Genomic DNA, 21,029 nt, shown 5'->3' on the forward strand with positions numbered 1-21,029 from the left:
TTTTCTATATTAATAATAATAATAATAATAATATTATTATTATTATTATTATTATTAATTAATAATAGTAATAATAAGTTCGGGTTTGGGTTCCCGAACCCACCTCTGCCCCCGCTCAATTATTATTTTTACTAGGATAAGAGCGGGGATTGAGGCGATGATACAATTCGGGAGGTGGAGATGAGAATGACTAACCCACCCCATTATCATATCTAATTGTAGTCTGATACCCCAACGATGAACCCATCAAGATCAGGCCCAAATTCCTGGCCCATCTCTAGAGCCCACAGGTGAAGGGCCCATGAGCAGTCCAAGTATTCTCCTATAAATACCAGGTTTGAGCGTATGATTTAGCATTCACTATATTGTTTTCAGCAGCGCCCTTAGCTGCTCCCCTCATATATCCTAAGTCTCTGACTTGAGCGTCGGAGGGGCTACGCCAGGACGCCCTCCTGGCCCCCTTCTAACGGTCTCATTTGTGATTTCAGGCTCAGGATTATTTCAAATCCTGCGTCTGGATTAGTGACACTCGCCGGAATCGGACCCTAAATTTCCCGTGAGTATCATAGTCTATTAATTATAAAATCATTTTAAATTTGGAATTTTTTCTTATGTGCACAAACATATTACTCTATTAATAATGAGTAGGTTTATCGTGAGGCGGTCTAACGAATCTTTATTTGTGAGACGGTCTCACGAATCTTTATCTGTGAGACGGGTCAACCCTACCGATATTCACAATGAAAAATAATACTCATAGCATAAAAAGTAATACTTTTTCATGGATGACCCAAATAAGATATTCGTTTCACAAAATACACCCGTGAGATCATCTCACACAAATTTTTTTCATTAATAATTGTAAGAAAATTTCAATATAACCGAATAAGACTGAATTTGTCAACAATTATATCTTTGAAAAGATATATCTACTCTCGTTCCAATCAATAGCTAGACCTAAGGTGGTGGTAGAACCACATCATTATTGACACACCAGTATGAGTGGAAAAATCTGGAATAAGTATAACCACTAAACTCAACAAACCAACAAGCATCAAAATCAACTTACAAATATATAATATTGGAAAACTAATCATCATCATTGACGTACTCTCTCTTTGTATATTGCTACAAATTTCTATTTACAACTTCTTCTTTTTTCTTTTTCTTTTTCTTTTTTTATAAATACCAGAAATCTTAGTTTACATATCTAATTTCATGAGTTAATACTTCAAAATTTGTAAATCAATACCTCAATATAAATGTTTTCTGCCGAAATTTGAAAAAAGTGCTAGTGTAGGAAAAAAGTTATTTTAATTTTATACTTAATACTTAAAAATCGTATCTAATTTGAGTCGTTTCATACTAGCAATATATTGTATATCAAAGCTAAAATCTGAATGTTTTGTAATCAAAATTTTAAAATTACAAGTGCTAGTGTAGCAAAAAAAATATTATAAACTCATACTTAAAATTTTACGAGGGAGCTATGATTGAAAAACAAGTAAACTAGGCAGCTGAAACAATATATCGTATCGTACCATATCATATAGTATCGAAAATCATATATCGTATACCGTACCGAAAATTATGGTATAAGAAAATTTATACCGATATCGTACCGAAATTTTCGGTATACATATAGCTAGCATACCGATTATACCGAAATTGTACAGTATATCGAGATTTCGATACAGTATCGGTATATACCGTTTTATACCGAAAAAAACCTTACATTTTAAATTTTTTATAAATTTATTTTTTTAAAATATTATATATTTTAAAATTTTTGTATATTTTTTCGGTATTTTGATATATACCAAAATTTTCAAATTACATACCGTTACTGTATCGAAAAATTCGGTATTGTTACATTACCGTACTGTACCAAAATCTTCGGAATATCGAAAATTCGGTAAATTCAGTATTTTTTCGGTACAATAATCTCGGTATACCGAAAATTCGGTATTTTTTCCCACCCCTACATGTAACTGAAAAATAATTTTTATTTGGGATTAGGGAGTGCAGATCAAATTTACATATTTGATTTGGGGTAATGCATGTTTGTCTTATTTTTTTTCTAGGGAACATCATTGCAATTCGTAATATCTTGTTTTTCAATAAAATTTGGGTTATAGTTGAAAAGATTTTTGCACCAATTCGAACTAGCTCATTTGATAGTATCAAATAAGATCGCCATGCATTGCATTGTAAGGAAAAATTTGGGTAGATTTTTAATGATGAAGACTAGTTATTATGTACGTAAATTAATTTTTTTGATTTAATTGTTATAGTGTTTTAGAAACCTATATTACACAAGATATAAACAGGTCAGAATATAATAAAAATATGGTTGTCTCGCGAGTTTTTTCACAATCAGATAAAATCTCCAGCTTTAACATAAATCGACTTCTATACACTTAGGCTCCGTTTGGTACGTATGATGGGATAAGTAAATGATTAGTAATTAAAATGACTAAAAAATGAGAGATATGGATTAATAGTATGGTGGGATAAATAACATGGTGTTTGGTATGATTTTAAAATGATTGATTAATTTTTTAAATTTTATTGCAATGACCAAAATGCCCCAAGTGTTAGTTAGATATATATTCTTAAAATAATTGGATAGATAAATAAATATTTATAATTATAATTTGCATTTATTAAAATTAATTTAAATATATTTATTAAAAATAAATTTGTAAATATGCATTTACTTTATAATTAAAATAGTAATAATATTTTGAATATTAATGTTAAATAAAGTTTAGAAATAATTATAATATTATTGTTTTTTTAAAATAATTATAAATATTTTTAAAATAATTTGATAGATAATTAAATATTTATAATTATAATTTATATTTATTAAAATTAATTTAAATATATTTATTAGAAATATATTTGAAAATATTACGATAATCATTAAACAAAATAAATTAGAATTTAATAAATATTTATTTTAATAAAAAAATTAATTAACAAGATTAGAAATTTATAAAAATTTAATTTAAGATAGGTTTGCATTAAAATTTATTTTCTTTAAAATGATTGAAAATAATAAAAATATATGAAATTAATTTATAAAAAAATATAATAAAAATTTAAATATTATATTAATTATTAAATTTTCACTAATTTTAATTTTCATATTATATTGAAGAAAACAATTCAATTGTGTTATGGTCAATGTACAATCTTATCATTATCATTATTCAAAAATTATATATTATCACACCTTTGAGGAGGGATATTTAATTACAAAAATAACATAAATAATGAGGGCTTTCAATCATAATCAAGGGTCTCCATGTTAAATTAAAAATGAACCAAACATGAGATAAGAGATGATTATTTAATAATCATTCTCTTATCATGGCTACCAAACATAGCCTTATTATATTATTAAACTTAGCACCTTGTGGTAATTTACTTTGTATATAAATGTGACACTAAAATTTCTTTACAGTTTTACCTTTTATAATATTTGTTAGTTAACATTCCTCTATCTTTTCTCGATTTTTTCTCTAATTTATCTAAAAGTTTAAGTTATTTCAGTAAATCTTACATGATATTTACTAATCTATAAGTATCATAACATAGTAAAATTATATATTTTTTTGAGTTGATATTTACACTCAATTTCTTGTTATTGGAACTTCATTTGTGAATAAATTTGACACATATTTTAGCATGAAGTTGAGTGTAATTAACATAAAAATGAGTATAAATATCCATTCCCTATATTTTTTTACAGAAAAATTGTCAAAGAAAAATATGCATGTCACATAACACTAGTCCCATCCACGTCTACCTAGACTCAAGGGCTTTTTTTTATGATCATATAAAATCTATAAACTATATATATAAATCGATTTGACTCAATTTTATAACTCTACATGAAAACAATTTGGTGCATTACTCCATATTTTTTTAACAAGAGGTTAGACTTGACACGGTTCCTTTGTATGGTTCATGAATTTTAAAAATTTTATATTATTTAGAATTATTTATATATATATATATATTGAATTTTTGACTAGTTTACCAACCTAACCCACAACTTGTCAATATGATGGGTCGTTATGCCATGCTTGTTGGGAGACCGAGGCAGACCGGCCCGTTTTACATCTCTAAGGCTAGTTGTGGTAATTAAGAATTTATTTATATGGAATTGATATCCTTGGAAAATAAATAATAGAAAAAATAAAAGTTTAATATATATTCAGAAATAAAAGTTTCACACACATACATACATACATATATATATATATATAGTAGCTCTCTTGTGAGACGGTCTCACGAATCTTTATCTGTGAGACGAGTCAACCTACGATATTCAGAATAAAAAATAATACTTCTAGCATAAAAAGTAGTACTTTTTAATGGATGACCCAAATAAGAGACATGTCTTACAAAATACGATCCGTGAGACCATCTCACACAAGTTTTTGTCATATATTATATGTTTTTATGACAACCTCTCGGCTCTTGAAAAATAAAGGGGCACTGGTCACCATGGGCCTTGAATTTTGTCGCATTTGCGGGNGTGGCAAAAGAGTAGGTGGTTGTCATTGTCTCTGTTGAAAATTTGATTGAATATTTTTGTGGGAGGGGGTTGCTTGGTCCATTTAAAGGTTTGTCACGTGTTCCCATGTAGGGATGACAATGGGTAGGGTATGGGTCGGATTTCATACATCCATCTCCATACCCATTTATTAAATTCATACCCATACCCATACTCATACCCATCGGGTATTGAATTTCATCCCCATCTNAACTCCGTAAATCGGTCGATTGACTGATGAATCTTTAATATAAATAAATATAATTACTATATATACATATATATATATATATATATTAATTTAAACGGGTATTCGGGTCGGGTGTGGGTCAGATTATATCAAACCCGCCTCCATACCCGAACCCGAAAATCCCCATACCCGATTACCCAATTATTTAATCGGGTCTAAAAATCCCTCAATGCCCTCTTCTATTCGGGTCGAGTATCGGATCCTCCAATGAGTTCGGATGAAATTGTCATCCCTATTCCCATGGGACCACTTTGGACATTTTTGCCCACAAATAATTTACGTAATTTATGTGATTTTTTTGTAGATTTATTGGACAAATCATGCAACTAAAATTAGCTTTTAAAATATATAAACATATACTTGGAATTTTCTATTTTCAGGTCATTTAAATTTGTAAACTTCCTTCCATAATTATTTATTTAAAATTAACTTTTTTGAAAAAAAAAATTATGTATCCTATTGCACAATACAATTTTAACAAATAAATATGATTTTTTTTAGATTCAAATTTGTATACTACAAAGAAAGTTTATTGGGGTTTATTAATTAATTACGGGAGCTACACAAATTCCAATTTCAAAAATGACCTCATTGATTTTGTAAAATTGTCCTAATTGATTCTATGTGTTTATATCTAGTAATTCGTCTATTATTCAGTATATAGTGTTAGACAAAAATTTGTGTGAGACGGATATCTTATTTGGGTCATCCATGAAAATATATTACTTTTTATGCTAAAAGTATATTTTTTATTGTGAATATCGATAGAGTTGACCCGTCTCATAAGAGACCTAGTCATAGTGTTAAATAATAAAACTGAAAATGATGAAGTCAATTGTTATGTGGCTTGAATTAAGATCCTGAAGAATTCTGTTCGAGTTATTTGCATTCATCTTTCAAATATTTTTTGAATTTGATATTTATGACTACTTATCAAGTATAAAAATTATAACATTTCGAAAGAAGTTAGCATATAATTTCGGACTTTCTTAAAATATTATTTTCTCTCAAAAAATAATACTTCCATTTAACCATGATTCCTGTTTTTCTTCATTCGTTTTGGAAAAAAAACACAACCCTCCCTCAACGGCTCGTAAATAAAAAAAAATTAATAAATAATTTATGTATATGTCATGCATAATATTCATATATTATATTATACACGCACCTCAAACACTCACCTCGAACACTCATTATAATAATATCTATGAATTTTATTATAGCAAGAATTATAATTTATCACTAAAATTTAAATATTTTCTACGCAATTTATCCCCGTGATCACCCCCCTAGCTAGTTTCATTCCTTGTTACAAAAGTATCAGTTCTTGTGATCAAAGATCATTTAAACTAAACGTCAATAATGGTTATGAAGAAAGTTCTTGGTTGTTGCACAGGTTACATATCCAAACACGATGGAGTTCTTTGAGAATCTTGGGGTCGACATGGAGCTATCCGACATGTCATTTGCAGTGAGCTTGGACGAAGGCCGAGGATGTGAATGGGGAAGTCGGAATGGTTTATCGGGTCTGTTTGCACAAAAGAAGAACATATTGAACCCAAACTTTTGGAGAATGATCAGAGAAATTATTAAGTTCAAGGCTGATGTAATGATGTAAGTATTTCTCTGGTCATAAAGAAAGTATGCAATCATCTTTTGATGTTCATTTTGTTTCTGTTGTGTGCCGTATGTTTGATAAAAGTTGCATGAGGTTGATTCTTAAATACCTATGTATATATTCTATGTCTGATCATGGGAGAAGTTTAATGGTTTTAGAAAACTATGTGGGATCAATATTTCATCATATTAGGTCGGAAGAATATGTCAAATGTAGCAACACCGCACAATTACTTGGAGTTAATAATTGACATGTAAGGCTATATAATGGCCTTTGTCTAACTATATTAAATACTCACTTCTGTAAAACGAGAACAGACGCAAAGCTTTTCTTTAGCCCATACAGATTTGTGCTTGCGTCTGTCTTTCTCAATAACGAACACAAACTATTAGTGGGTTTGGCAAACTTGATCATTCGTTAGTAGTCAATCGTAGAAGGCTGAGGCGAAGTCAATAGGGGTGGACAGCGTCAGTCACCATATAATGTACATTAGGCCTTGTATTACATATGTAGTTGCATGATGTCGTACCTTCATGAGGTGTCATCCTAATTTTTATATTGATTTACTCTTGGAGTTTATCTTATGGCAGTTATCTTGAAAATCTTGACAACAATCCAGACATTGATCGGAATGAAACACTGGGGCATTTTATTAAGTCACATGGATACTCTGAGTTATTCCAGAAGGCTTATCTTGTGAGAAGTCTTAAATATTGCACATATTGTGGCTCATTTTTTCCCTCATCACCTTGACTTAAACCAACATACTTTCTATGCAATTCTGCAGATTCCAATCTGTGGTTCAATTTGGTCATGTTCGTCAGAAGGAGTAATGAGCTTCTCCGCTTATTCAATACTTTCATTTTGTCGCAATCACCATCTTCTACAGGCGAGTTGTTGTCTCCATTGTGTGATTTAACCAAAAAACACCTTCCATATTTTCTTTATTTACTTATATCCTATGCCTGATTTGATCTGCAGCTTCTTGGTCGTCCTCAATGGCTTACTGTCAAGTTGCGCTCACAAAATTATGTCAATAGGGTAAATTATACGTTTTGGACTTCTAAATTTGAGTGGTTATTGTTGGTCTCACCTGCGGTAATTTGAGATAATAAAACCCGAAAATAGATAATAAACTGGACACCAAGAATTACGTGGAAAAGCCCTAAAATTATTTGAGTAAAAACCACGAACAAGATGAAAAGAATTCCACTATAATATTTTACGGTGTACAACTCACTCACTGTGTTTCTAAAGAAAACACACACTCTCTTAATACAGTAGAACAAACACCTCACAAATATTATAGAATTATGCACTCAAATGCTATAAGATGAGAGAAAACTCGAAAAAGGGATGATTTCAGAATGAAGGGGGAGCTCTATTTATAGAGCCCTTTGTCCGTGTGAAGACGCGCATAAAACGCGTCTTCAGTCTTCTATTCGAAATAGCCAACCACCACGTTTTTTTTTTCCACAAATTCAGCCATCCACTAAATTCTTTTATCAAACTTGTCTGCTGAGTGGTATCAGAGCACGAAGAACAAGAACACTAACATGTTGAGTCTGAAGTTTCCAATGTGAGGCAGTCAACTCGAGACAGAAGACCACTAGGTTGACTTTCAGATTATGTCACTGAAAGCAATATTGCATATTGTCTATTATTAGATGATGGTGAGCTATCGAGTTTCCACGAAGCTACTCAAAGCTCGGATGTATCTAGGGGTTATCATTAAACGGTTTACACCGAAAAAACCGATCGGACCATAAATTTCAGTTTTTTTGGTTCGGTTTAAACGGTTTTTCGGTCGGTTATGGTTTTGATTTTTTGTGCTTTCGGTTTTTCGGTTCGGTTATCGGTTTTTGTAATTTTAAAACCGAAAAAACCGAACCGACCATTTAAAATATAATAAATAATAAAATAATTAATATAAGTAATTTCATTATGTTTACTATTTGCTGCCTTATTGATATATAGTTGTGACTTGCAATCAGGTTTGTTAAGTTGATCTAATTTATATGAACTTATTCTCTTTCGTAATAGGTTGACATTTTCATTTCCTTACATTTGAGGATTTTTGTTGTAGGAGTTGATAGATCCAATGTTGGAATTATTCACTATCAGCATATCCAAATTCCAAATTGCTTACAATTGTCATAGCTATATTTTTATTATTTTATTTTGATTTTTGTGAGACACTTAACAAATTGGTAAGAAGAATTATAGCTATGTCTGTTTTTTATTACTTTATTTTGATTTTTGTAAGATAATCAAAACCAATTTGATTGTGGTTTTTTATTATATTTTTTTAAAATTTATAACGTACAACTTCATTTATAACTAAATTTATTAAACAAACCGTAATAACCAAACCGTAATACCAAAAAACCAAACCGGACCGAATTAAAATGGTTTGGTTTAGGATTAGGCAATCGAAAAACCGTAAACCGAAAAACCGAACCGAAGTTTATTAAACCCGAACCAAACCGACCATTGCACACCCCTAGATGTATCCTTGTGGATGATAGCAATACAAGAAGAATTGGATGCATTAGACAAGAATAAAACTTGGGATCTTGTTACACTACAACGAGGGAGGAAAGCCATTGGAAACAGATGGGTCTATAAGATCAAGCGTGATGGCAATAACCAAGTGGAGTGGTATCGTGCTAGGTTGGTAGTAAAAGGGTATGCTCAGAAAGAAGAGTGTACGAGTATCGACAAGAGTTCTCAAGGAGGTGTGACTAGTACTTGAGGCAGTGGTGAAATATTATTCAGCCAAGCAACAACAATTGCAGAAGGCAGACACAAACTTTGTGACACATGGATTATGGATTCAGGAGCGACGTGGCACATGACGTCTCAGAGAGAATGATTTGATCATTATGAACCAGTCTCAGGAGGATCTGTATTCATGGGAAATGATCATGCCTTGGAAATCGCTGGGGTTGGTACTATCAAAATTAAAATGATTGATGGCACCATTCGCACCATACAGGAGGTACGACATGTGAAAGGACTGACGAAAAATCTTTTGTCCTTGGAGCAATTGGATGACATCGGGTGCAAAACTCGTATCGAGAATGAGATAATGAAAATTGTGAAGGGTTGCGCTTGTTGTTATGAAGGCGGAAAAAGTTGCTGCAAATCTGTATGTACTTTTTGGAGAAACACACAAAGAGGCGGAACTAGCTGTTGCATCAATTGGTTCAGGAGAAGAATTAACAGTGTTATGGCATAGAAAGCTCGGGCATATGTCAGAACGAGGGTTGAAAATTCTCTCAGAACGGAATCTGCTTCCAGGACTTATTAAAGTGTCACTATCCTTTTGTGAGCACTGTGTTACCAGTAAACAACACAAATTAAAGTTTGGCAATTCTATTGCCAGAAGCAAAAGTATATTGGAGCTAATTCATTCGGATGTTTGACAAGCACCGGTTGTATCCCTAGGAGTAGCGAGATACTTTGTCTTGTTCATTGATGATTTCTCTAGGAGATGTTGGGTATATCCAATTAAGAAGAAATCAGATGTTTTCCAGATTTTCACAGATTTCAAACCGCGTGTTGAACTTGATTCTGAAAAGAAAATCAAGTGTTTGAGGACTGACAATGGAGGAGAATATACCAGTGACGAATTTGATGCATATTGTTAACATGAAGGCATCAAAAGACAATTCATGACGGCTTACACACCTCAACAGAATGGAGTGGCAGAGTGGATGAATAGAACCTTGTTGGACAGAACAAGAGCTATGTTGAGGACTACGGGTCTAGACAAGTCATTTTGGGCGGAGACAGTCAAAACTGCTTGTTATATTATCAATCGTTCTCCTTCAGTGGCGATTGATCTGAAGACTCCAATGGAGATGTGGACTGGGAAGCCGACAGATTATTCTCATTTGCATACATTTGGAAGTCCTGTGTACGTTCTATACAATGAACAAGAAAGATCGAAGTTGGATTCGAAATCCAGAAAATATATCTCCTTGGGTTATGCCGATGTAGTAAAGGGGTTTCGCTTCTAGGATCCTACTATTCACAAGCTTGTCATCAGTAGGGATGTTATCTTCGAGGAAGATAAAGTAAAAGGAGACAAAGGCACGCTGAATACAGAAATTACTATATTTCTGGTGGAAAATAAGACGGACGAAGATCAAATTTCTTGTGACGTAGTACCAGAGCAAGAAGAACAAGAACATGTTGAGTCTGAAGTTTCCAATGTGAGGCAGTCCACTCGAGACAGAAGACCACTAGGTTGGCTTTCAGATTATGTCACTGAAAGCAATATTGTATATCGTCTATTATCAGAGAATGGTGAGCCATCGAGTTTCCATGAGGTTACTCAAAGCTCGGATGTATCATTGTGGATGATAGCAATGCAAGAAGAATTAGAGGCATTAGACAAAAATAAAACTTGGGATCTTGTTACACTACCACGAGGGTGGAAAGCTATTGAAAACAGATGAGTCTATAAGATCAAGCGTGATGACAATAACCAATTGGAGCGGTATCGTGCTAGGTTTGTGGTAAAAGAGTATGCTCAGAAAGAAGGTATTGACTTCAATGAGATATTTTCTCCTGTGGTTCGGCTTACAACAGTCAGAGTAGTGTTGGCATTATGTGCGGTGTTTTACCTACTAGTACAGCTAGATTTGAAAACTGCATTTCTTCATGGAGATCTTGAAGAAGAAATCTATATGCTCCAACCAGAAGGTTTTGCGGAAAAAGGCAAAGAGAACTTGGTTTGCAGGTTGAACAAATCTCTGTACGGTCTCAAACAGGCGTCGAGCTGTTGGTACAAGAGATTTGATTCCTATATCACGAGCCTTGGATACAACAGACTGAGTGCAGACCCTCGTACATATTTCAAGAGCTCTGGTGATGATTATATCATTTTGTTGTTGTATGTGGACGACATGTTGGTAGCAGGCCCCAACAAAGATCAGGTCCAATGATTGGAGGCAGAGTTGGCTAGGGAATTTGATATGAAGGACTTGGGACCAGCAAACAAGATTCAAGGGATGCAAGTTCACCGAGACAGAAGTAATAGAAAGATTTGGCTTTCTCAGAAAAATTATTTGAAGAAAGCCTTGCAACGCTTCAACATGCAGGATAGTAAGTCAATATCGACCCCTCTTCCTGTTAATTTCAAGTTATCCTCAGATATGTGTCCTAGCAGTGAAGCAGAGAGGATGGAGATGTCTCGAGTACCATATGCATTAGCAGTGGGAAGTTTGATGTTCACTATGATCTGTACAATACCAGACATTGCTCAAGCAGTGGGAGTAGTTAGTCGGTATATGGCGAATCCTGGACGAGAGCATTGGAGCACTGTCAAGAGGATCCTTAGATACATTAATGGTACCTCAAATGCTGCATTATGTTATGGAGAATCGGATTTTACACTGAGGGGCTATGTCAATTCAGATTATACAGGTGATTCTGATAAGAGGAAATCTTTACTGGTTATGTGTTTACACTTGCAAGGGGAGCAGTAAGCTGGGTTTCAAAACTGCAAACAGTTGTGGCGTTATTTGCAACGGAGGCAGAATATATGGCAGCTATTCAAGCTTGGAAGGAGGCAATATGGATTAAAAGGTTATTGGAGGAGATCGGGCACAAACAAGAGAATGTTTCTTTGTTTTGTGATAGTCAGAGTGCCTTACACATCGCAAGGAATCTAGCCTTTCATTCCAGGACGAAACACGTTGGAGTACAATTTCAATGATCTGTACAATACCAGACATTGCTCAAGCAGTGGGAGTAGTTAGTCGGTATATGGCGAATCTTGGACGAGAGCATTGGAGCACTGTCAAGAGGATCCTTAGATACATTAAGGGTACCTCAAATGCTGCATTGTGTTATGGAGGATTGGATTTTACACTCAGGGGCTATGTCAATTCAGATTATGCAGGTGATTCTGATAAAAGGAAATCTACTACTGGTTATGTGTTTACACTTGCGAGGGGAGCAATAAGCTGGGTTTCAAAACTGCAAACAGTTGTTGCATTATTTGCAACGGAGGCAGAATATATGGCAGCTACTCAAGCTTGGAAGGAGGCAATATGGATTAAAAGGTTATTGGAGGAGATCGGGCAGAAACAAGAGAATGTTTCTTTGTTTTGTGATAGTCAGAGTGCCTTGCACATCGCAAGGAATCTAGCCTTTCATTCCAGGACGAAACACATTGGAGTACAATTTCACTTTGTGCGAGAAGTAGTAGAAGAAGAAAGCGTGGATATGCAAAAGATTCATACAAAAGATAACATAGCTGATTTTCTGACCAAGCCTGTGAACATTGATAACTTTGAGTGGTGTAGATCCTCAAGTGGCCTAACAGAAACGTAAGCAGCATGTGATGGCAACATTGAAAAGATGTGTGGAGATATGTTTGATTCTCAATCTAATCTCCAAGTAGGAGAAATGTCGACAAAGATCAATAAATGCAGCAGACAAGTTTGACAAAAGGATTTAGTGGTTGGCTAAATTTGTGAAAAAAAAAACGTGGTGGTTGGCTATTTCGGATAAAAGACTGAAGGCGTGTTTTATACGCGTCTTCACACGGACAAGGGGCTCTATAAATAGAGCTCCCCCATTCATTCTGAAATCATTCTTTCTTCGAGTTTTCTCTCGTCTTATAGCATTTGAGTGCTTAGTACTATAATATTTGTGAGGTGTTTGTTCTCCTGTATTAAGAGAGTGTGTGTTCTCTTTTGAAACTTGGTGAGTGAGTTGTACACCGTAAAATATTATAGTGTAATTCTTTTCATCTTGCTCGTAGTTTTTACCCTAATAATTTTCAGGGGTTTTCCACGTGAATCTCGGTGTCTAGTTTATTCTTTATTTTCGGGTTTTATTATCTCAAATTACCGCAAGTGGGACCAACAATTATCATCCTAAACTTATGTTATTTGTCTTAAGATTAGATTTGACCCGTACCAAATTGTATTTGAATCGAAACCAGGTCAAGAAAATGTTGGAAATCAGAGGTTGTCAAATAAAAAAAAATTCAGAAGTATATTCAGTCACAACAAATGATGAGGGTGAGCATTGAGTTGTTGTTTCCCATTTTATGTTAAGTTTTGAACCTCTTTTCTCCTTAAATCTTAATGTGCAGAACTTATGAAGCCAAAAATAGGTTTCGATTTTTAGTTGTTCCATATGAGTGTAAACACAAAAATGTACTGAAGAACTTTTTTTCATATTAAACGATAGCCATCTTAATGAATTATTCTAATTGTAAATGAATCTAAAAAGAGGACTGCAGGTTGTGCTGTAACCTGTAAGGATGGAATGGAAGAAACATACGACGAGTGCATAATAGCTGTGCATGCTCCTGATGTCTTAAAAATGATTGGGGATCAGGCGACATATGATGAGTTGAGAATTCTTGGTGCATTTCGCTATGCCTACAGGTGCTTCTCTTTGTTTTGTTCCTGGATAAAACTTATTTTATTGAGTTCCTTGTTTATTTAACGTGCTCCAGGTTTAATATGAATAAGTATGTGGAGTTATATTATGTGCTAAAAGAGTGAATACTGCTGAACAACATGGACTGAAAAGATGGTGCATGGATGATCTCCTTTCAAACTGAAAACATTTTAAAATTTTTAAGTGAGTTTATTTGAAAACCCTATGCCATAGACCTAGACATTATATCTTAGGTTGTCTTTTTCACCCATATTCCAGGTTTGTTTATTCAAATATTTCTGTCAATCTATTTTAAACGACTCCTCTTTCTCTATCAAATTAAAATATAATGCATGATAATGTCCTCTTAGTGGAACACAACCTTTAATGAGAAACTAAATTATACTTTTCAATTCATTCTAAAATACGCAATGCCAACAGCCATTATGTGAACATTAAGGGTATAAAGTACACGTATGTTTGGAACATGTTATACTTTTTTTCCTTGTATTTTAGTTTTCAGGGAAATGAGAAGTGAGTTTCTGTTCTTGATCACAATGCTAAAATTTATTTTGGATTTTCACAATGCGTCACATTTTATTTCTTTCTGCAGCGATGTTTTCCTTCACCGTGACAAAAATTTAATGCCCAAAATTCCAGCAGCATGGAGCGCATGGAATTTCCTGGGGACTGTCAATAGCAAAGTTTGTGTTACATATTGGCTTAACACACTTCAGGTTCGTAGATCTGCCATCATCATGCGTGAACAAGTGACATTAACTTTTATTCACCAAAAAACTCTTACTATAGTTGTACCAAATGCGTAGTATGCTAGAAGATTGTAATTGTTTACTCTATAAGTGTAGAACATTAAAGAGGCAGGGTTACCATTCCTCGTGACTCTGAATCCACCTCAAATGCCAGAGCATACATTGCTTAAATGGTCAACCGGACACCCAATCCCATCAGTAGCTGCGTCTAAAGCTTCATCTGAGCTTAATTTAATCCAAGGAAAGAGGAAAATCTGGTTCTGCGGAGCATATCAAGGTATGTTGAATAAAAGTCACTGGTATTTTGAGAATTGCAATAGGGAATATGATTTGAATTTTCCTGTATTACATTTTGTTTCAGGTTATGGCTTCCACGAGGATGGAGTAAAGGTACTTACGCATATGATACGTTGAAAAGGTCACGCTAAGTGAATTAATTATTGCTAGATCCACAACATCAATAAGGTGCACAGCTCATGGTGCCATAAAGAGAACCTAATCAAATCTTAATCCATCAATTTATGAAAATAAAGACTTTTTACGAAAGAAAGAATGATAGCTTCTGCATAAGGATTCAAAACCTGTGATTTCTGTTTTTTAGATTTTATACATTTAAAACGAAGGGCGTGGAGTGTGTAGCTAAATTGTTCAACCCAACCAAAATACCTTTAGTGTCCTATTAAAAGAAGGTACTGATATAGAAGGTATTTATTCTTTGTAAGAAACAAATAAAATTGGCTGGCATTGGCTGAGGGATAAAATTAGCTTATTTTTAATTTGACAGCATAATCTTCGGTTTCCATATTAGAAAAAGGCAACTAAACATTTTGAGCAATAACTCAACTCTAATCCTCACAGGCAGGTATACTAGCTGCAAATGGCTTGCTCAGAAAGAGTTGCAATGTGCAGAATAACCCCAAACACATGGTACCGTCTTGGCTAGAAACAGGAGCTCGTCTTCTTGTAACTAGGTTTCTCGATCATTTTATTGCTACGGGCTGCCTTATGTGAGTTTCTAATGAAAAAAGGAAAACTGTCTTTTATGTTTTTTGCTTGCTATTGATTGAGAATTTTGAGATATTGGGTATACTGAGTGGGAACATAATTTAGAGATTTTGAGGTTCATATGTGAAGAGATGTTATCCTTCTCATCATCAGAAAAGTCTTTGTCTGAGACTAGCTGGAGGGAGTTACAAAGATATCTTGTATCCATTATACCGTGTTTCAAAGTGAAGTCTTGAAGCATATTTTAAATGAAGATCTAAATAATTTTGACATCTCTTTCATTTTCTTCTTTGAGTCCATTGTTCATAATCTCCTCCCACTTTGTTGCAAATGCCTCTAGTTATCAATAATGAATGTATTCAACAATCTTAAACAAGTGTCTATAGTCGTACCTTGGTTGCCATGATCTCAACCACTATATCTTTTATGGTTACTTCTGGTGCGAAACGTGCTTGTGTGATAGCTCATTGACTTTAACAGTAGCTAATCTCACTCATCATGAGAATATGTTGTCTTTTTTAGTTTCTTGATTTGTAATTTTTCTTTGTTCACAATTTTTTAAATTTATTGTATTTTGTAGGATAATAACTGCATTTAGAAACCGTTATTACCAAACTTTGGGTGCAACAGATTATTGGAAGACGGTGGTACAATTTTTACCTTTGAAGGCACCAGGAAAAATAGCGTCTTAAAAGTTTCAATCAGAGTTCATACTCCCCAGTTTTATTGGAAGGTAATAATTGGATACCCTTCACACAACCATATCCTTGACATTTTATTAATCTTTTGTTACAATACGTGTTCTACTATATTAACTAAATATTCGCCTTGTGTTCTACATATTGTTTGAAAGTTCGATTAACATATGGTGTAAGGATGAGATTCAACCTTCTTGGATCATCACGCGTTTGACTCAAATTTTACAATAATTAGAGTTAAAAATAGTTATGTGATCTTTATCCCATCTTTTATCGTTCAATCCCATGAGCCGAACGGTGCCGAGGAACCAAGGGGAATATTTAATCCTAAAGTTGAAGATGAAATAACAAGCTTACTGGAAGATTTGAAATGCAAATGGACGAAAAGTAGAATGTATTCAAATGGAAATTGTCTACTATGTATTCCCTTTCTTGTACATATACAGGTTGCAACTGAAGCAGATTTAGGCCTTGCTGATGCCTATATTAACGGAGATTTTTCTTTTGTTGACAAGTATGAAGGTCTGCTCAACCTTTTCATGGTAAGAAATTGGAGTTAAAATATCTAGCATGAACACTTCATCTCTAACACGATTTTCAATCTTTAAAATCACTCATTTAATTCATATTTATGTGTACCATACTGTAATTAATGGTCTTTCTCAATGTTCACCATGCAGATTTTTATTGCCAATAGAGATTTAAGCACCACCTCAAAATTAAACAATAGAAGGTGAGGAATAGTGAGTTTTTTCCCATCAAACTCACTAAATCTTCTTATAAACATGTGAAAGTATGACTTATATGTGTCTAGGGGATGGTGGACACCATTGCTTTTCACTTCTGCTGTAGCATCTGCAAAATATTTCTATCAACATGTTTCAAGGCAGAATACACTAACACAAGCACGCCGGAACATCTCAAGGCACTATGACTTAGTAAGTGTGCAAAATGAACACGAGAGCTCGGATACCGTATGTTATAGTATTTTTATCTTGCGTGGTTGAACATTTCTGTTTACCCTCGATACGTTAGCCATCATACTTAGAGGATCATGTCATAATTTATGTGCATGATATTTGCTGTTTCAGAGCAATGAACTATTCTCTCTATTCTTGGACGAGACAATGACATACTCCTGCGCAATATTTAAGGTTAGAGATGATGGTTTTGATGTTTCTATTTAGCAATAAGTTTTTTTTATCAGAAGTAATAAACACGCCATTATTTAATTTTGAAGACTCAATGTGAAGACTTGAAGATTGCACAGATAAGGAAAATATCTCTTTTGATTGAAAAGGTCTAAACCTTTTTCTTAATGATGTATCGATTCAGTATCACCATGAGGATTTTCTCCAGAAGCTGAACTTTTGTTAATTTAAAGGCAAAAATTAGCAAGGAACATCACATTCTAGAGATTGGTAGCGGTTGGGGTAGTGTAGCTATTGAAGCTGTTAAACGAACTGGATGCAAATATACGGGCATCACTCTATCAGAACAGCAACTGCAGTATGCTGAACTGAAAGTAAAAGAAGCTGGTCTACAGGTACGCATATGATTATGATGAGTTTGATTTGTATTTAAAATGTTCACAAACCTGTTTCAAGATATTCTTTACATTTGTTGGAAGATCGGATATAGAACTAGCTAGAGACATGCAAACTATTGCCTTTTCACATGAATAAGTGCAATTTTTGTGCATTAACGTTGCTATATATTTTACTAAGCGGATTCTTATTTTGGGATCAAATGAAATTTTTCTATGCGACTATCACCAACTACGCAACACCAAGTACGACAGAGATTTCAAGTTTAAAATATAGTCTCTAGTTTAAGAGGATTCTTATTTCAGGATCACATAAAGTTTCTTCTTTGTGACTATCGCCAACTGCCTGATACCAACAAGTACGACAGGATAATATCATGGTGAGCTTCTGTTGCTTGAACTATGTTGAATTGGCTTAGCGCCAAATTTAAAAATATTCACTCTATCAGATTCTTTTGTGTCATGGATGAAATACGCTACCATACTGATAATTTTGCAGTGAGATGTTGGAAGCTGTAGGACATGAGTTTATGGAAGATTATTTCAAAAGCTGTGAATCTGTTTTAGCAGAAAATGGTATTTTTGTTCTTCAGGTACGCAATGCAATTCATTTTAGTGCTTAATCAACAGCAACTTCACTTTCATTAACTATCTCTTCTAAATCGTATCAGTATAATAATTGATTCACTCAACGTCTGATGTAACATGGCAATAACAACCGTTCACATTCATATGTACCCATCCTAAAATGTCTCCATTTCATAACCGTTTAAATAACTCAACCACCTCTTTTCTTTCAGGTATATCATGTCAAATATTGACTATGTAATCCTAACATTAGATATGGTCGATTTTTTCGTAGTTCATATCAATTCCTGATGAGAGGTACGACGAATACAGGCGCAGCTCAGATTTCATCAAAGAATACATATTTCCTGGTGGCTGCCTCCCTTCACTTAGTCGAGTAACATCAGCCATGGCTGCTGCTTCTAGACTTTGGTATAATTTATTTTTACTTTTTAATTATGCTTTTTAAGCAGTTATTTTGCAACACCTATGGAAAAACTTAAGAAAATTAGTTGTCTTGCAGCGTGGAGCACCTGGAAGACGTAGGAATTCACTATTATCAAACTCTAAGATGTTGGAGGGAAAATTTCTTGGATAACCAAAGGTAAAAGAAAAGGCAACTGTTCAGTGTAAATTTGGACCTCAAAGATCTTAATGGGAACTTGGCCAAAGGAATCTGGCTGTTCCGATATTTGAAGTTTGAACAATTTGTCATCATTAAAAAATCTTTGGTTTCTAACTAGTAAAGTAGGCTCATGAATCCTTCTCCGCCATTGAATCCTATCTGAATTGCAGACTCTGATTAAATCATTCAAGTAACACTTAATGAACTCATTTCAAATTATTGCATCTTACACATAAATATCAAGCGTGCTTGAACCATCTGAAATGTCCAATCCTAATTTAGTTTACTCCACCAATATCTATGATATGCTGCTAATTATTAATTTGATTAATTTATGCATATTAATCCATCTTAACAGTCTCCTAGACCTTTACCTGATATGGTATCTTTCCATTACCCAATATCAATTGTCATGCAGCATGCTGAATAATGATTTATAAAGAAAATTTTCAGCTTCAGATAGTGCAATCTTGAAAAGGTTTTTGTTGATTATTTGATTGCGGTTTTCTAGTCAAATTCTTGCACTGGGCTTCGATGAAAAGTTCATCCGGACATGGGAGTATTATTTTGACTATTGTGCTGCTGGATTCAAAACATGCACTCTTGGAAATTATCAGGTATGCCCTTAGATTCACAAAGAAAACGCTAATGTGATACCTTTGATGAACTTACGACAGATATATATTTTGCAGATTGTATTTAGTAGGCCTGGAAACGTGGCTACATTTGGTGATCCATACCAGAGTGTCCCGTCTATGTATGGACTGTAATCTATGCATGTGCTCTCAAGAGAGTGTTTCAATGTCGTAGGGACAAAAATTAGAAGATCCTACAAGAAATACGGGATTTAGTGATGACACTCACCCGGTCGCGCGACAAACATTGGCAAATTATTTATTTGGATTAGCTTCCAATTGATTTTTTTTGAGCATTGACTACTTTCTTATAGAGCTTGCAATATTGCATGCGAAGTGGAATGATGATAATTAATCAAATCTTCAATCGCAAGTAATAGTTTATTCTTCTCTTTATGTAGGAGTGTAAGTTTTCTGTTTTATGTAGTGCTTTATCTCCCATTCACTATTAAATATGGAAAGGGTAACGCTAATTAAGTAAATATGCATAGTATTCATAAGGATCAACTTTATTATATAAAATGTAATGTTACTTTTTGATGGATGTATTTGACTAGAATGAAAGAATTTAATTTGGATGATGATTAAACATATATTTCAAATCCATCACAATTACTGTTAGATTGAAAATATATTCGTTTTTGTAAGGTCCAAAATGCAATCAAACACGCTTAGTGATTCTAAAGACTCAACACACCTGCATCGTTAATAGCAAGTACATATATGTAGCACACAGTAGTGAAAATACTGGAATCAACATACATTTCATTAACTTAAAAGCATGAACGTAAACGTGTTGTACAAAATCATCACATGTCAAAACATGACTCATCATAGCATCATATACGTATACATTTTCTTTTAATTGAATTCAACTTGTTAGTTGTGACTTTCGTATCAGCTCTATCGTATCAGCTCTATTCGATGGATCAATCTATATGCTCAGGGCGTTGCCAGGACTAAAATCTCACCTCGGGTGCAAAATGACCATTTTGCCCTTGGAAACCCAAAATGACCATTTTACCCCTGGACCTCTAAATTTTTGACCCGAAGCTTGCCAAACTCCTTAAAACATCTCAAAACATATTAAAAGTGTTTCTTAGACGTAAACTCGAGCATGTTTCAAAACTTAACTAATTCGTTTTAAAACTTGGACCAGGGTCCCGGTTTTAACCCGAATCAACCCGAAAATTAATCAAATTTTCCCAAACTCAAATCATGCCTAAAATACATCCTACCCGCCTCTAAACCACATTTTCCAGCCCACCAAAACCGACAAAAACGAGGCCACAAGCTGCTGGAATTTTCAGCCAAGTCCCAATCGAAAACCCTAGG

At 33.9% G+C, this 21,029-nt stretch overlaps 1 protein-coding gene across 3 annotated transcripts in view; it reads left to right on the forward strand.

Moving 5' to 3' along the window:
* The window catches only part of LOC140967195 (uncharacterized), a 26,184-nt gene extending 6,113 nt beyond the window's left edge, over positions 1–20,071 (forward strand). The window contains exons 2-24 of one of the 3 annotated variants that reach the window (XM_073427596.1): positions 6,217–6,434; positions 7,029–7,134; positions 7,226–7,327; positions 7,420–7,479; positions 13,403–13,481; positions 13,706–13,853; positions 14,462–14,585; positions 14,715–14,895; positions 14,980–15,008; positions 15,477–15,625; positions 16,254–16,356; positions 16,768–16,863; positions 17,002–17,054; positions 17,136–17,259; positions 17,413–17,475; positions 17,562–17,621; positions 17,706–17,867; positions 18,174–18,247; positions 18,367–18,460; positions 18,730–18,866; positions 18,958–19,038; positions 19,571–19,676; positions 19,752–20,071. In XM_073427596.1, the coding sequence (XP_073283697.1) occupies positions 6,217–6,434; positions 7,029–7,134; positions 7,226–7,327; positions 7,420–7,479; positions 13,403–13,481; positions 13,706–13,853; positions 14,462–14,585; positions 14,715–14,895; positions 14,980–15,008; positions 15,477–15,625; positions 16,254–16,356; positions 16,768–16,863; positions 17,002–17,054; positions 17,136–17,259; positions 17,413–17,475; positions 17,562–17,621; positions 17,706–17,867; positions 18,174–18,247; positions 18,367–18,460; positions 18,730–18,866; positions 18,958–19,038; positions 19,571–19,676; positions 19,752–19,829 (2,427 nt within the window). In that variant the 3' untranslated portion in view covers positions 19,830–20,071. Of the gene's footprint in view, positions 1–6,216; positions 6,435–7,028; positions 7,135–7,225; positions 7,480–13,402; positions 13,482–13,695; positions 13,854–14,461; positions 14,586–14,714; positions 14,896–14,979; positions 15,009–15,476; positions 15,626–16,253; positions 16,357–16,767; positions 16,864–17,001; positions 17,055–17,135; positions 17,260–17,412; positions 17,476–17,561; positions 17,622–17,705; positions 17,868–18,173; positions 18,248–18,366; positions 18,461–18,729; positions 18,867–18,957; positions 19,039–19,570; positions 19,677–19,751 lie in introns of those variants that run through there. The other 2 variants (XR_012173547.1, XM_073427606.1) reach the window with 2 other exon arrangements.
* The last annotated feature ends 958 nt before the right edge of the window (positions 20,072–21,029 follow it).

Source organism: Primulina huaijiensis, chromosome 2 (genome assembly GCF_012295235.1).
Source record: "Primulina huaijiensis isolate GDHJ02 chromosome 2, ASM1229523v2, whole genome shotgun sequence".
Taxonomy (NCBI): Eukaryota; Viridiplantae; Streptophyta; class Magnoliopsida; order Lamiales; family Gesneriaceae; genus Primulina; species Primulina huaijiensis.